The sequence below is a fragment of the Gobius niger genome (genome assembly GCF_951799975.1).
Source record: "Gobius niger genome assembly, chromosome: 16".
NCBI classification, from domain to species: Eukaryota; Metazoa; Chordata; class Actinopteri; order Gobiiformes; family Gobiidae; genus Gobius; species Gobius niger.
Genome location: NC_136867.1, coordinates 3,075,539 through 3,093,577, shown reverse-complemented (window position 1 = coordinate 3,093,577; position 18,039 = coordinate 3,075,539). Strand labels below are relative to the sequence as shown.

General features: G+C 43.9%; 1 protein-coding gene across 1 annotated transcript; it reads right to left on the bottom strand.

Annotated features, from left to right (window-relative positions):
* Nucleotides 1-14,079: 14,079 nt before the first annotated feature.
* Nucleotides 14,080-17,300, bottom strand: LOC306975608 (tripartite motif-containing protein 16-like). Its single transcript, XM_079573208.1, has 2 exons — nucleotides 16,071-17,300; nucleotides 14,080-14,560 (listed from the first exon to the last, which is right to left on the bottom strand). The coding sequence occupies exons 1-2, from the start codon at nucleotides 17,291-17,293 to the stop codon at nucleotides 14,107-14,109; spliced, it is 1,677 nt and encodes a 558-aa protein (XP_079429334.1). The 5' UTR covers nucleotides 17,294-17,300; the 3' UTR covers nucleotides 14,080-14,106.
* Nucleotides 17,301-18,039: the final 739 nt, after the last annotated feature.

Below are 18,039 nucleotides of genomic sequence, written 5' to 3'. Positions count from 1 at the left end.
GTGTAACACCTCATTTGAAACTAAGACCTACAAAACTAATCGGAATCTTATGTCACGTGGTCCCCGCGCTAATGTCCAATTTTTTTAAGATTCTCATCTCTTTGTTGTTGTTTTTTTGTCGTGTTGTTGTCACTTTGTTGTTCTGTTTTCATCACGTTTTAGTTGTGTTTTTGTCACTCTTTTGTTGTGTTTTCTTCCTAAGTGTTGTCACTTTATTTTCAAGAAGCTTTTAGATTTGTGTAACACTGAATTGGAGAAAATGTGCTTTGTTCAGGTGGGGATTAAGAGGTTAAGTTACAAAACTCTGCATAGAAGCCTAAGCAAAGCAGACTCGGACAATGCCCCGGGACACGCCTTCCCTCTCTCAGCTCATCCTACCTGTTCTTCCTGTACTTCTTTGCTTACACACCTTGTGGGCGGAGCCTTCCTCTTCTCCACATACTGTACCTCTCACTCTCCTCTCTTCGCCCTCGCTGCCACTCGGCCGACATGTCCCATCTGACGCTGCTCCGAGAGGCTCTGACCTGCCCCATCTGCCTGGACTTCTTCAGCGACCCTATGACTGTTCCCTGCGGACACACCTACTGCACCGGCTGCATCCACAGCCACTGGAAGCACCAGAGAAACATGTTCACCTGCCCCGAGTGCCGGAAGGTCTTCTACCGCAAGACGGCCGCGGTCAAGAACATCGTCCTGTCGGGATTGGTGGAGCGGCTGAAGGGGGCGGGGCCATCTTCTGGACCGCGGCGTGCCCGGCCTCATAACGTGCCGTGCGGGGAGTGCGACTGGAGGAGGCGGCTGGAAGACGTGACGCTCTGTTTGGGTGTCGAGGGCCGGGACAGTGCGGGGAAAGTACGGAAGAGACACAAGGGGGCGCCATCTGAAAAGTGGACCAACAGGAAGACTAAAGGAGGTGGGTAGAGCTGCATGTAGTAAGACTGACTTTAACATGCTTTCTACATGTCCAACTAAAGAAGTGTAAGAATAAAAATAAGCATTGCAAAGGGAAAATTGTGTGATTTTAAAAGAGATGTTGACCATTAGGGCATAACCATTTGACCAAAAATCAATACTGTGTTTTTTTTTGTTTTGTTTTTGTCTATCAATTTTGCAATTTTCTTTTCCTTCCCACATTTACTGTTAATAACCTTTTGTTGCATATAACTAATATACTAATATAGCCTCAATGTGAGACAATGTTATTGCTCATTAAATATTTACAACGGACTTATTACAGTATTACTTGCTCTTTAGTCCTTAATAACAATTTTAAATATAATTCAAAATAGTCCACATTTATATCATTTTTGTCAGAGATTCTCCATTGTACAGTTTTCCCTCGTCTTGTTTTGTGTTAAACACATGTTTGTCTTCTACTCTTTATTTTAACCTCTTAACCCCCACTTTAACGGAGCACATTTTAGCCAGTTCGGCTTTACCCAAATCTAAAAGCTTCTTACAGCCTAATGGCCAGTGTAATGCCTCATTTGAAAGCTAAGACTGTAATATTAAGCAGCATTAAGTAGCAGCGAGGGACCAACATGTGACAACAACGCGGCAACAACGCATAGAAACAGAGGACAAATTTTAAATGAGTTTTGTATGTCTTAGCTTTCAAATGAGGCATTACACTGACCGTTAGGCTGCAAGAAGCTTTTAGATTCGGATAGAGCCAAACTGTTAAAGTGGGGGTTAAAATAAAGAGTAGACCAACATTTGTTTAACACAAAACAAGACGAGATTTTAATAGTATTTTTTATCTCCGTATTCTTTGAGAGGGAAAACTGTACGCTGGAGAATCTCTGAGTATTTGCAAATTTTTTGTCTCTTAACTTCACTTCCAAGGGGATAATGTCCAGAGAAGCCAGAAGGTCAGCAGGAGCCATCTTCTCCAGAGCCTCCAGGACAAGCAGGCCCAGCTGGAGGCCCTTCTGGGAGAGGCCCAGACCATCAGCCTCTCTGCCCAGGAGACACTGCGGCACACGGAGGAGAGCTTCACCCATGTCAGCCTCCTGCTGGAGAGGAGGAGGGCCCAGGTGAAGGAGCAGATCCACTCACATGAGAAGAACCAACTGAGCAGAGTCCACGGGCTGCAGGAGCAGGTCCAGGCGGACATCACTGAGCTGAAGAGCGCCATTGCTGAGCTGGACCCGCTGTCTTCAGACGAGGAGGACTTCAGCTGTCCTCCACCACTGTCCACCGGGCCGTCCCCGGTGGACAGTGGTGGAGGACAGTCCTCCATACCTGCGGACTTCAGCTCCATACCTGCGGCTCACGGTGAGGGGTTCATCTTTCATTGCATCTTTGTAACCCTGGCAAAGCAAAATGAAGTGGGAATTTTTTTTCCATGTTTATCACACAAAGGTACGTCAGTCACACCCTTCCCCCGAAACAAAATGGCCGCCTTGTTTTCTCGGAAAAGAGCCTTTACACGTCTTCATTCACTGTTGACATGGACTATGGCAGATTGTTGGACAGAGACAATGGACCTCTACACAGATGTACCACTGTCAACTGTGAAATCAATGGCCCTGTGGACATTTTAGACAAGTTTGTGCCTAAATGCTTATGTGACTAACATGTCATGTTAGCCACATGTGGCTAACATGTGGCTAACATGTGGCTAACATGTGGCTAACATGTGGCATGCACTGAGCACTGCCAGCACAAACATCAATCGATTTCTTTGGGAAATGGCTCATTTTGAAGAGAATAGTCATTAGGAAAAAGGGAACAGAACTGGAATTGCCTAAAAGTTTGTTTACAAGAAGATTTTCTCATTTGTGGAGTATTTGTAGGTAATTTCTGACATTGATAATAATGAGCCAAATTTTCCAAAAAGAGTATTTTGTTGAATTTTTTGTTGAATTATATTTTACTTGAGTATTTTGGACCAAAAACATCCAGTCAACCTATGACAAATAATTTAATATGGATAAGAAATGCTTAACTTTAATGCTCGGTTTTCATATTTTTTGTATTTTTCTGTCCTTAATTAATGTTTTGATTTATGTGATGGTGTGATGACTGGAATAGATGATTTGGGAGAAGTGCCTGTTTAAAAATCTGTGCCACATGTCTATAGTGGTCGAAATATAATTTGCCTAAATACTGTATGTAAGTAAATGGAGCTGGAGTCAGTCCCTGATCAGGGACGGCCGTCCTGAACAGGAGGCCTGTGTCACAAAGGTTCTCAAGAAGAAGAAAAAAAGAAAAAAACATTTGTGCTGGTTTGTGTGACTTGTAAAAGCCCTTACACTCCACTTTGTAAGTAAAAACACATGCTTTGACTTGTTTATTGGGCCGGCAGTCAAACAAGTGCTCATTTAGCGTGGGTGGCTGTGGTCTGAGTCGCTTTGATACAATAAACAGTGTACTTCGTCAGTCTTATACAGTTTTCTGCAACAAAACATGTTCAAACGCCAAGGAACTAAGCACTTTACAGCAGGTGGCAGTATGTGCCTTAGTTTGGCAGCAGTCGGCTGTTAAGCTGGACTCCAGAGATCCAGAGCGGCTGTCAGAGGGAACATTTTTTTTATCCCAATACCAAAGCCGAGTAAGATCCGCAACAACATGACACAATTGGAAAGAGAATGACAAGCCGATACTAACAATACTGAACGTCTCGACCAAACTGCAGCCCATCCAAACAAAGGCCAAAAAAGGCTTCAGATCTAAGCCCCAGAGAAGGCTCATCATTACAAGATCCTGCGGCTCCACTTTGTGAAAACTAAATTGCAAATGCAAGTCAGCACACACACGCGAAAGTGCAGTCTGTATGTCTAGGTTTTGTGACGTGAAATGTAGAGTTGGCTCTGAGCAGCCCCTGTTTGGACCAAGGCAGACACTTACCTTGGATTGGAAGGAAGTGGGTTTGGCAAGTTACTGAGGCCTTGGGAAACAGCCAATGACTTGTTTTCTGCTCCTCTATGCTCCACCGCGAACAACAGGTGACACGGAGTTCACCCCCATTCAGTCTGTGTTTATGGACTAACGGTAAGAGTCCAGTCATCGACAGTATTTCTGATTTAGTCCCTTGAGTCCGAAGCATAAATTCATCTCCTCGTTTCATTTTCACTGCGCTGTTACTGTTAACATTACACAAAAGATTACTTAAAGGATCTGTATCATGCTATTTTAGCCATCCCAAAGTAAACTATATGCATTTATATGATGTATTGTACCTCTACCACTATGGAGTACTCATTTTTGTGAGAAATATAAGTATTTTCTGGGGGTATTTTGCAAACCCGGAAGACAAGACGCTTCGATTCAGTTAACTCCGCCCCCTCTCTCCAAGCTAATCTGCCCATGCGTTATTAGCAGTAAAAGAAATGTATATATAACAGCAATAAGTACATTCTGGGACTCGCGTTGGTTATAAAAGTGAATCCACTTTGATTCTGGTGAAGGTTCACCAAACATCCATCAGTGACAGTCACAGAAAAACAGTATTTTGGTGATAGTCGCTGAAAAGTCCCGGAAAGAAGATTGAATAAAGTCCTGTAGCGCTTTTCTCCGCGACATTATCGTTAGGTAAGAAAAAAGAACAGGCGTCCAGAGTAGGTTAGAAAGAGCTCCTTCTTCACAACTTTCAGTGCAAACATGACATTTAGGGGGGCGCGTTTGTTTTCTCTGCAGGGGCAGCGTGGACGCCTCGGGCACTTTTTTGTTTCCCTTTATTTATTTCTTACAACAGAAATAATTTAAAAAGCTGTTTTTCAAATTGAAATTAGGTCGTAAGGCATTACATTACAGACGTTGGGCTCTTCCTGTTTGACACTATGACGTAAAAAAACGTCAGTGTCACAAGTCATTGGTTTACCAGCAGAGGGCGGAGCAGCTGCTCAGAGAGCAGGATTCAGGAGGATTGCCTAGAACTCAAAAATGGCCAAAAATCACTCTGGAGGAGTGTTTGATAGGGAAATAAGCTACAAAAAGTCAATGTTGCATGATATAGGACCTTTAAAATACAGTACATCTTGTTCTAGTAGCTGTGGTAACATCACAGCGCCACACACAGGTCTGGCAGATGAATCACAGCGGTATTACACACATGCCTCACTTCATGTGGACACACACATTTAGTGAATTGGCTCCGTGCTTATAGAGAACGTTTTCGAAACTTTACCCCTGTAAGCAGGTAATCATGACCTGACCTTTGACACGCAGATGCCCCGGCGCAGACTGGAGAGCGGCGTTTCTACGAGGAGGTGACCGCCGCAGTGACCCGGCTCTGGCTCTCTGTCCAGCCCCCCCTGGACCGCTTCAGCCCCCCCGAGCCGGAGCCCATCACCAGAGCGGGCTTCCTGCGCTGCGCCTGCGACATCGCCCTGGACCCCGGCACCGCTCACCCGTGGCTGTCCCTGTGCGCGGAGGACAGAGAGGTCACTCTGAGGAGGCCGTCCAGCGCTCCTGCTGACCACCAGGACAGGTTCAACCACTACAGGCCAGTGAGAGAATTAGAGGCCGACTGGTGTGGGTTTTTCTAAGGCTGATGCTGATTTTGGGGGATTTTTATTGGCTGATTTATATGCACCACTTGTCTATAATCCTGAGTATGATGCTTCTAAACTATCAAATGTGTCAGTGTTGAGCTGTGACAGTAGGGGGTGCTGTATTATAGGCATATTTTCTGCAAATTTCAGATACAAACTGTTTACATTGCATACATTATATAAATTGCTTAAACTGTTTAAATTACATAAACTAGCTAAACTGTTGAAATTGCTGAATGGCTGGTCCTATTCAAATGAACGGGCCAAATTACCCATACAAATGAATGGGCAGGATTCCCAATCCCGAAGAAAAACACTTTCCTGAATAAGGACAAGTTGCGAAATCCGAACATGCACAAATTGCAGAACATGCAGGAAAAATGGCCATGAAATTGCAGAAGCCCCACTATGAGTCCATGGGAAAAAATGGCGGGATTAGGGAATCGCGTTCATGTCATTTTGTAAGAAATCTCCAAAAAGTAAATTGACAGATATTGTAGCTCATCAGTATTTGGAAATGATTGGATTGACAAATCCGCCACATTATTTTTGGGTCTGAAATACTGTACCTTTCTTCTGGCCAACATCATGCTAATTTTTGTAAACATTGTCACCACTTTTGGAAACATTTTGGGGAAAATATTTGGACATTAGTTTATATGTGCTGAGAGATAAGACAATGAACTCTGTGGATTCTCCCAGTATACTGCCATATAAACCAAACTGTAAGACAAAATCTGGTATCACTTGATTTTACACTATCTTGATACATTGTACCGAACTAAATCACAATGTAATGTGCTCTGTAACAAGGTTGTGACTTAAGGTTAGGACTAGGGTTATGTCTTATTACATGATGTACCTCCAAACTACTAATAGGTCGGGGGTTCGAATCCCGCCTCCTCAAGGTGCACACTGTCGTGTCTTTGGGCAAGACACTTCACCCGCCTCACCTCCAGTATCTGCGTAAAGCGCTTTGGACCAGATGTAGGTGGAAAAGCACTATATAAGTTGAGACCATTTACCATAGTTACCATCATGGAATTCTCAGTTGTCCTCCACCTCAATTGTAAACTATAAGCTCTTTAGAATGATGTCACGTGAACGCAACCTATTCCCTCTGATTCTGGAAAAAACGGAAATCACAGAAAGTCCGGAATAATGTGCTAAAAATAAAAAAGCCAAAACCAAGTACCGTATTTTCCGGACTCTAAGTCGCTCCGGAGTATCAGACGCACCAGCCAAAAAAAGCGTAATGAAGAAAAAAACGTCAGGCTGAATAGGCATACGGTATGTTAATGTCACATAAACAGTTCCGATAACTGTAGCATGAAGAAACTCTCCATCTCACTCCAAATCACTATATCCATTGAAATCTTCATCCTCGGTGTCACTTCTGAACAATGGCCTTGGCAACTACCTGGGCACGGAGGCGTAACTGCACTGTTGACAAACCTCTTCCAACAGCAAGCTCTCATTTGCAGACTCGTTCCTTTAGCTGTGGCCATCGAGCTTTGAGCTCCAGAGAATAAGACTACCAAACTATGAAAAAAAGTGTAACTTAGAGTCCGGAAAATACGGTAATAACCTGTATACTGGAGCGCATGTAAACGTATGACGTTCTCCTCCAGGCAGGTGCTGAGCAGGGAGGCTCTGAGCGGCCGCTGTTACTGGGAGGTGGAGTGGAGCGGGCGGGGCGGAGTCCGCATCGCCCTCTCCTACAAGGACGTGGAGCGCCAGGGGAACGCCGACGCCTGCGCCTTCGGACACAACGGCAGCTCCTGGGCCTTAGACACGTCCGACGGCCACTTCTCCTTCTGGTTCAACAAGCAGCAGCTGCGTCTGCCCGCCCCGCCCTGCCCTCGTGTGGGAGTGTACCTGGACCACGCCGCGGGGGTGGTGTCCTTCTACAGCGTCTCCCAGACCATGAGCCTCCTCCACAGGCTGCACACCTCCTTCACTCAGCCTCTGCACGTGGGCGTCTGGTTCCGCTGGAGCTACAGCGGGAATACGGTCTACTTCCCACAACTCAGAGAGAACCCTTTTATGCAGTTAGTGAGTCGGTGACCCAGTCTGATGTGTGTGTCTGTGGGTTTGTAATACACATGAAGTCAGTGGCAGGTTCAATAATACAACGTGCAGAGAAAAATATCTTTCTTCATGATAATTACATAAAAGGAAGAGTCCCAAAAGAACCATGTGCAGCTGCGTTTGTTATCGCACAAATGAAAGTGACTGTGCAACACAGGAAAATCAGCAATAAGTTTATTGGTTTTGGAACTCTTCTGTAATTAAATTGAGACCCAGATCAGAGGAATAGAAGATCTTTTGAAAACATTTGCTTCCTTTGGGCTAATGAAGCTTCAGCGCAAATTTAACCTGGAAGACGTACTTGCAGCCTTCATTCATCGCCTCATCTACAACAGCCTGTTAGTTCCTCCTGGGCCTGGTCTCTCCTCAGCTACGCTTGTCGTCATCATCAACTGGACGCCCCGGGTCTCGTCCTACCACCACCAGTGTCCGGGCTCCATGTATTCCATATCATTACTGCAATCTTCCGCCGGGGTCTGAGTCCCAATCATGATTCACATTCAGTAAAACTTTCCTAACACATTCCGTCTTACATTCCGTCTCTCTATTTATCTTTTGACATAAGTGTAGCGTGTGATGTTTGACCTATGCCCCATTGCCATGGTTACCGCATACAAAGAGATGAGCAAAACCCCCACTCCATTTGGTGGTGTCGTAAACTCTTTAACTTCCGTCCTGCCTGTGAATGACTGATCAGTCAGAACTAACAAACACAGTTAAGGACAATGAAGACTTGATGAAACTATCTTTTATAGCTCACCACCAGAGGTGAGGACTCTTTTTTGACCTTCGAATTGGACTAAAGACTGAAACTCAAATATCCGAGTATTAAGCCAGTTCCTTCATTCACAGACAATGAGAATGAACTCAACACATGTGATCTATAATAATGACGTTTCTTTCTAAAGGTCAACAGAGATGCAAAGTATATAATGTCAATATGTTGATAATGTATGTGTAATAATGGTCTGATGTTGTTACTGTGTAATTTAAATTGTACTGCATTTAACACAAAGGTTAAGACCGATCTTCCATTTTTACATTATGGAACTTCAAACAAACGGACAATAAAGAGAGGTGTTACGGGCCCCAAGCTGTGGGGCTGACGTAGCAGTGATTTCTGCAATCTGTGCGTCTGTGAAATAATAAAAAAAGGTGGAGACAATGAGTGCTGCCGTTTACGTCCAGATTGCGTTTTTTTGTCTCTTTTACTCGTTCATCAACAAAAGGTGCAATACAGAGTTTATCACTTTTCTCTATGCACAAGCTTAAGAAACATTTTCTCACAGGTAATCTTTGGATCCAACACATTTTACCTTAAAGAGAACAATATGCATAGCATAATTACAGGATGATCTTCAACTGTTTTGTTTTTGCTTTGCTAAACTTAGCTGCACTAAAACACATTGCTATTCTCTTTGATCAGGACTGAAAAATACTATAACAAAAACAAAACACCGTAAACTTTCTTTACATTCTTTTGAACAAATACTACACATGAAATGAGACAAAGCTATATGTCGGCTTTACTGTATTAATTTCATTTCATTTCATTTTATTTATTTATTTCATTCAAAAGTGATGTTATGCAATCACAATAAAAACCGCCAAGCCAACACAGTATGAATGAAACGGAGCAGAGGAGAAGAACAAGTCTTATAATATCTGCCCCTTTTTAATTAGCTTACTGTACTCAGAGCCTAAGTAGCTGCTAAATGTGAGCCACACAAATGGCAGTAAAACAAAACAAAAAGTAGCATCACCAAACTCCTTAAAAACAGAGTTGGCGATGGCTAAGATGCTAAACCCCGCACGAACTACCGAGCGCGGGAGTCCCACTGCCACTCTCAGACCTTAACTGATAAAACTCCCCATTTATCCCTACAAACGGCCCACAAAGTAAAGAACAGTTTCACATACTAGTAGATAATCGTATAAAGACCATACATTATATTTGTGGTTATGGTTCACCGTGTACTGACCTGTGAAATAATAATAAAAAAAGGTAGAGACAATGAACACGCGAGTGCTGCCGTTTACGTCCAGCTTGCGTTTGGCAAAACAGGAAGTCCAACGCTATTACCACCTGGGGCAACACCTTACGAACAAAGGTTCCACTCTAATGTTCCCTTCCCTTATAAAATCAGGACAGTACCATAATATCTGTATATTTGTCTTAGCTTAAATGGCAATAAAATAAAATCTTTTCAAATTACCTAATAAATAAAAACAATGTGGTCACATACTTTTACCACAGAGGCGGGTGCCTTTTTGGTTTATATAGCGCCTGAAGAACAGTCTCTCTCAGGCCAACACAGAGACACTAATGCATGCTTGTATCAACTACTTTAATGCCCTTTTTAAATGTCTTTATGGTCTTGGTCCTTCTTATTATTCAGAGCTACTTTTACCTATGAATCTTCATTCCTTGATCTTAATTACATTTTTTACTTTTTCTTATAACAATTGTTAGGTTCCCCCAGTGTTTCCTCTGTATGAAACAGAGACCATCGACAGTGGCAATTGAAATCTATGTCACCCTGATGCATCATGGGGGTTTGTATTGTAACTCTCTAATGTTGTAATTGTGTCGCATTGCGTCTTTGTTACAGTCGATGTTTGTACTCTGATGTAAATACTCTGATGCAAATATTTTTGTATGTAGATGCAAATATTATCTGCAGAGCATTTTGTTGGTCACGTGACCCATGTCACATGACTCCACTAGCCTTTTTAAATGCCTGGTTGTCCATATCATTAAAGGACTTTAGTCTGCCTTCTGCATACAGTGTGCCTCTGACTTGTTGCTTTCCTGCCTCCACAGTCAGGGTCTGGTTACTGAGAATGTGTTTATGTGGGAGGAGGCGGGTGTGAGGGGATGTTTTTAAATCTGTAAAGCACTTTGTGTTCCATGAAATGTAGGATAAGCACTTTATAAAGATTGATTGAAATGTTCACAAAAGGTCATGGTATGTGCAGCCATTTAAAATAACAATCTTTACCACAAGATTATGATTTCAGCCATACAATAATATATAGGCAATATAGATTATTATATGTCGAATAGGTAGTGATTGCATGTTTAATCATTTGAATAGGCAAAACATAATGATGATTAGCTAAATCTAAAAGAAGCAAACTGGTGTGAATGTTTTCAAAAGATATTTGATTTGATCTGTGTCACATGGATTCAGGATAATGATAAAGGAGTTTCTAAAGAAATGCACCCATCAGCTGATTTCCACCTGTACACACCTGTAGTGCTACGTGATCACCTGACCAATCAGATGACCCACATCTCTACACAGAAAGAATAAACATTAACCTAATCCACAGTGTTTTGCACATATACAGTATTTACAAAATCACAGAATTGTGAGTGTCACGAGAAGCCTACAGATCAAAATAATCTGAGGCAGTGATGTAAACATTTGTCTCACATGTTGTCCTCAACTCCTTCTGATGAGGGACAAATTTACTGCCCTTCTTTTAGATTAGATTAAACTTTATTGTCCCTTGCGGGAAATTTGTCTTGGGCTCACAGTTGCTTGCTGAATTAGACAACATTGCATAGAAAACATCGGTACATACAGTATACTACAGCACACACAGTGCAGTTATACACAGACCTCAAAGTAGTGTGGCTGGCATTACACTGAAGAAAGTATAGCCAAAAGCACAACACACATGTGGAGACAGCTTATAAACAATTTAGATTAAAAGACATTAATGGCAGTCTCTGATGCCCGACAAGTTTAAAAGACTCACCGATGTGGGGACAAAAGAAAGCTTGGAGCGATTGTTCTTGTATATAAACGCCCTGAACCGCCTGCCAGAGGGGAGAGCCTCATATTCCCCGTTCAGTGGGTGGCCTGGATTTGTGATAAGTTCCCTTGCCTGGTCAAGAGCCCCCTCCTGGAACCGCCACCTTAACGTGGTGGAGAGGTTTGAGCCCCCGAATGATCCTGGAGCTCTGTTGTCGGGGGCTTCGTGCCCCTGGTAGGGTCTCCCATGGCAAACAGGTCCTAGGTGACGGGTCAGACAAAGAGCGGTTCAGAAGCCCCTTATGAGAGACCAACAGGCCCGGGTTAGAACCATAAGGTCATCCTCCTGTGGACCCACCACCTGCAGGAGGAGCCATAAGGGCCGGTGCAATGTGATTTGGGCAGCTCCAACAGCTGCCCCCACGACCCGGCAACGGACAAGTGGAAGAAAATGGATGGATGGATGGTCAAGAGCTAATCTGTCGTAAATGTTTTTTAAAGATGGATATTCTGTTTTTCCAATCACTTTTTTCACAAGTCTTTCAAATCTAGCTCTGCTCTGAACAGTGAGAGGCCCAAACCAGACTGCCATCCCATACCTGATGTCACTCTCCAGCACAGAATTGTAAAAACATGACATGATTTTCGTGCTCACTCTGAACAGTCTGAGCCGTCTTAAAAAGTGTAGTCTACATGAGTGGTCCATTTCATACAACTGTCAACACAGACCCCCAAATATTTCAAAGTCTCCACCTGTTCGGTCGCACTGCCATTTATCTGCACAGGTTCATGAGTTACAAAGCCTTTTGGATCAAACAACATTTCTTTGGTTTTGACCACATTTAGAGAAAGATAATGGTCCTCGCACCAAGACTTGCAAATGTCAACCTCTTTAAAATACTCTGATGGGCAGTCTCCAGCCACAGTGAGCTTATAATGATAGTGTCATCGGAGAATTTCTAAATGTTGTTCCTTGGCAGACTGCTTTTACATTCATTTGTGTACAAGGTGAACAACATGGGAGAACTAACCGCACCATGAGGAAGGCCAGTGTTACAGTTCTTAGCTGTGGATAGAGTACTCCCAACTTTTACTTGTTGTCACCTCTTTGAGAGGAAACCATGGAACTACAGTGCCTCTCGAAAGTATTCATACACCTTGAACTTTTGCACATTTTGTCATGTTTACAACCCTAAACATAAAGATTTTATTTTTATTTTTTTACTGAACGTTCACACACAAGTAACAGACAACTGTGAAGTGAAAGCAAAATGATACATGATTCTGTTATTTTTCAAAAAATAGAAAACCAAAAAGTGTCGCGTGCATAAGTATTCATACAGCATGAATGAATACTTTGTGGAACCCCCTTTTGCTGTAATAACAGCACAAGTCTTTTGGGTTCTGACTCTACAAGATTAGCACATGTAGAGACTGACATTTTAGCCCATTCCTCTTTAAAAAACAACTCAAGCTCAGATTTTCAATAGGATTTTGGTCAGGACTGTGACTGGGCCATTCTAACACATTAATATGTTTTTATTGAACCATTCCATTGTAGATTTATCTTTGTGTTTAGGGTCATTGTCCTGCTGAAGGTGAATCTCTGCCCCAGCCTCAGTTCTCTTGTGACTCCTGCAGGTTTTCCTCCAAAATGTCTCTGTATTTGGCTCCATCCAGCGGCAGGACTTCACAGCTCCTCCAGAGTTATCTTGGGGCACTTGGTTGCATTTCTTGCCAGTGCTCTCCTTGTTCAGTTTGTTAGTTTACGTGAACAGCCATGTCTTGGTAAGTTGGCAGTGGTGCTTTACTCTTTCCATTTCTGAATGATGGATTGAACAGTGCTCTGGGAGATGTTTAAATCTTGGGAAATCTTTGTATAACTTAGTGCTGCTTTAAACTTCTCCACAGCTTTATCCATGACCTCTCTGGTGAGCTCCTTGGCCTTCATGATGTTGTTTAGTCACCAATACACACCGACCACAGCTCTGAGGGCCTAAAAGAACAGCTGTATTTATACTGAGAGTAGATTACACACAGGTGGCCTCTATTTAACCGTTAGGCCAAGGAGTGAACATTCTGCAGTCATTAGGAATTTTATAAAGGCAATTTAATGCACTCAGAAAATGCTGTATGAATACTTATGCAAGCCCCACTTTTCACTTTTCTATTTTTTGAAAATTAACAGAATCATGTATCATTTTGCTTTCACTTCACAGTTGTCTGTTACTTGTGTGTGAACGTTCAGTAAAAAAATCAAAATAAAATCTTTATGTTTAGGGTTGTAAACATGACAAAATGTGCAAAAGTCCAAGGTGTATGAATACTTTCGAGAGGCACTGTATTTGATGAGAGCAGGATTTACATTCAGATCCTTCTGCATAAGAAGGAGGGGGCGAACAGTGTCAAAGGCGGAACTGAAGTCCGCAAATAGGACCCTAACATATGCATTTGCAACTTTGCCTTTCAGTGAAATTCAACATCACAAATAATAAATCGAGTTTAATAAAGTTTTTATGGCAAAATCTGATTCAACAGCGGCCAATATTAATCAAACAAAACAGTTTTGGCTTTAACGGAGAAATTGGCACAATTAAAGGCGCAAAAGGAGGTTGTTGTAAGGAACAAAATCCAGGTAATACAAATTGGAGTGTTTCACAGCTCATGAAAACTGTAAGAACAAAGAAAGATCTCACTGCAGGAGTTTCTGAGGAGGTGGTAAGAAGGTTCTGATTTTTCTTGATGCGTCTTTTTTAGGATTCGTCATCTGTGCTGTTGAGGAAGAGTTTCAGGGGGTGATTATTCTTGATGGAAGGGAAGTAGACCGTATCCCCGCTGTAGCTCCAACGGAACCAGACGCCCACGTGCAGAGGCTGAGTGAAGGAGGTGTGCAGCCTGTGCAGGAGGCTCATGGTCTGGGAGACGCTGTAGAAGGACACCACCCCCGCGGCGTGGTCCAGGTACACTCCCACACGAGGGCAGGGCGGGGCGGGCAGACGCAGCTGCTGCTTGTTGAACCAGAAGGAGAAGTGGCCGTCGGACGTGTCTAAGGCCCAGGAGCTGCCGTTGTGTCCGAAGGCGCAGGCGTCGGCGTTCCCCTGGCGCTCCACGTCCTTGTAGGAGAGGGCGATGCGGACTCCGCCCCGCCCGCTCCACTCCACCTCCCAGTAACAGCGGCCGCTCAGAGCCTCCCTGCTCAGCACCTGCCTGGAGGAGACAAGGATGGTATGGGAAGATTTTTATTTAGACAGTGCAGTTTTGGCCAAATCAAAAAATGCATTGTACCAGGTTATAGCAAAAATGCCCATTTCCACATGGATAGAAAGTCTTAAGGACATTTATATCAATGTACCTTTTTACCTCGTGTCTAGTATACGTGCGGCTAGTGATGTTAAAAGGATATTTCAGAAATTTTGACATAGGGCCTCATTTCCTAGTTATCCAGAGTGTTGCTGATTTCTGGAGATATTTATTTTGTTGTAAATTATGCAGTTGTTATATTTGAAGAGTTACGTGGTGCTAGGCTAGTGCAAGGCTAGCGCATTTCTATGACATCAGCTTGCCTGCATTAAAAACAGTCTGACCCGCTCCACAGAGCACCTGAGGCAAATCACTTATAACACCAGAATTACGATATAAATGTTTGTGTCTCTTCAAACAGAAGAACTGCATAAATTACAAAAACATATCTCCAGAAATCAGCAACACTCTGGATAACTAGAAAATGAGGCCCCATGTCAAAAATCCAGAAATGTCCCTTTAACTCTAGGTGGGGCTGTTGCACACCGTGTTAGGCACTAGGGATGTAAAGCACTTTTGGTTTTTCGCATTGTAAATGTGCCATAGAAATAAAGTTGACATTGACGAAGATCTGACCACATTTTATGACCAATTTATCACAAATATCAGACATACATTCAAGAAATTTTTGTCCAGTCAGCTGTTTGGTTAGGACAGTTCCAGAAAGTGTGAGTTAGCGTTAGTTACATCCTGTGTTCACCCCATGGAACATTTTGGAAAGCCGTACTTTGGAGAGGTGTAGCCTGTGCAGAACTTTGAATTGGAACAGTCCATGACGAGCACAGACTGAAGATGAGTGGACGTTGTCTTGAGCTTTTGTCCATTGAGATGCAGTGATGTCTATTTCAATGTCCTGCTGCCAAGCATCTTTTAGGTGATCAAGTGAAGGCATGTGTTCCATGTCTGACAGTTCATTATACATATTTTAGAAATCAACCCTTTTTTTCAACTAATCTTTTAGAAGTAGAGTATTCATGTCTTAGCTGGGAGGCTCAGACGTACCTGTCTGGTCTTTGTGGCCGTGGAAGAGCATGGAAACTTCCAACTCAGTGGTTTTCCAGCAGAGGATGGAGCAGCTGCTCAGAGAGCAGGATTCAGAAGGATTGCTTAGAACTGCGTGAATGAAGCCAAAAAACCACTCTGGGGGTGTTTTTGATAAGGAAACAGCATGATTTAGGCCTTTAATAGTTCTTAGGGCAATGACCAATGCCAAGAATAACAGGATTTTAACATTTGAGACATATTTGGAGTTATTTAACCCTTTTTTGTTTCCTAATCCCATATGTTCATTCATAGTTTAACGTCTTCAATGAGAGTCACACATAGGAAATAGTGTTGAAAATAAAGAAAATCCAGAACATAAATAGTGTTTCCAACCTTTGTACACTTGGTGGCTTGTTGTATTGTTGTTGCTGACCTGTAGTGGTTGAACCTGTCCGGGTGGTCAGCAGGAGCGCTGGGCGGCGTCTTCAGAGTCACCCCTCTGTCCTCCGCACACAGCGACAGCCACGGGTGAGCAGTGAGGGCGTCCAGGGTGATATCACAGGCGCAGTGGAGGAACCTCGCTCTGATGGTGGGCTTCGGCTCGGGGGGTCTGAACTGCTTGATCGTGTCCTTAAGGTCGTCTGTGAATTTGGACACTGCCTCGGCCACGTCGTCTCCATACTCGCCCCCTGCGTCCTTGAAGTAGAGCTCGGGCAGGTCTAGTACTGGGGCACTTGGGGCGGGGCAGTGCTGGAGGAAGAAGCATGGGTCAGCTGTTGTCTCTAGTGCTTCCAGGTCGGAGATGGACCTCTTGAGTTTGCTGACCTCTGCGCTCAGCTTGTCTCCCCGAAGGTGCACCAAGCTGAGCTCGGTGTCCCGCTGCAGCACGACCAGCTGTTCCATCTTTGCCCGCTTCTTAGAAAGCTTCTGGATCACGCTGCCTATACTTGCGGCGATCTGGTCCACCGCATCCTCAGCCGATCTCCTAATGGCCTGGTCCTCATCTACAAGCCAGTCCTTGCTTTTCTCCCTGAATTTGACGGCTTTCAGAAGATGGTCCTTCCTCCACTTCAGACCCCGTCGCCTTTTGGTGGCCTCTGCTGAAGCCGTCACCGTCAGGTGGTCCTCATGTTGATCCATGCAGCACAGCACACACACTAAAGTCTGATCTGTCCTGCAGAACATCTTCTTCACCTGATTGTGCTCATAACAGATGTTCTCATGGAGGTTCCAAGAAGGTTCAGCCAGCCGGTGCTTCTTCAACACTGCTACGTTGCTATGCGGCTGGAGATGGAACTCACAATACGACACCAAGCACTGTAGGCACGACTTCACCGCCTTCATCTTGCTCTCCCCTATGCACATGTCACACGGCACATCCCGAGGTCCAGCGTTGTCAGCAGCAGGGGGCGCCGTCTGGGTCTGGTTCAGCTGCTCTACCAGACCCGCCAGCATAATGTTTTTGACCAGGGCCGGCTTAGAACGGAAGGTCTTCCTGCATTCGGGGCAGCTGTGCCTGCCTCTGGGCTGTTTCCAGTAGGTGTCAATGCAGGCCTTGCAGTAGCTGTGTCCACACGGGATGGTGACCGGCTCTTTCAGCAGATCCAGGCAGACGGGACAGCGCAGAGTCTCTCTCTGCACTGTTTTGTCAGCCATGTTTGCTTCTCCCCTGCAGCTCTTTGGAGTTTATATCGACAGGAAAGAAGAGGGAGGTCCAGACACTGACAGAGAGCGGGGACGGGCTGGAGGACCTCCTTTGGCCAAGATAACTGCGCTGGATTGTCTTCTGTCAACACTGATGAAGGAACAAGAGTCCAGTGTGAGTCCAGGGCAAAATGTTATTTTTCATGACAAAATATAAAATTCCGTTATTTTTACTTTGTGTCTTCCAATAAATATAAAATACAAAAATGAACAGAAGAAAAAAGATGATCTGAGGCACTCTGACTTAGTTAAAAGTCCTTTATTGAATGGACGTGAAAACAAAAATACAACTTTTTATTTTTTTTACGTTTTTTATTTGAAGCGGAATAGCCCCTTGATATTAGCCATCTCCTTTTCAAGGAGGTCTTTTTTTAAGCCTTTTGGCAAAGGGTGTGTGGTGTTGCACTAAATAAAGCTCAAATGTTCTAGACAATGAGCTACAGACAGCAACAGAAGCCACGTGTCCCAACATGAATTAACCTTCTATAATCTTCTGCAAATACACACTTTCCGACAGGTTATTCCCCACAGTCGTATCTATTTTCACTTTTAGGTTCGCCTTTTGGGCGGTACCGCTGCAGCCGAGGGGCGACTGGAGAGGAGGAGGAGACAGGAACGACTGGAGAGGAGGAGACAGGAGCGACTGGAGAGGAGGAGGAGACAGGAGCGACTGGAGAGAAGGAGGAGACAGGAGCGAC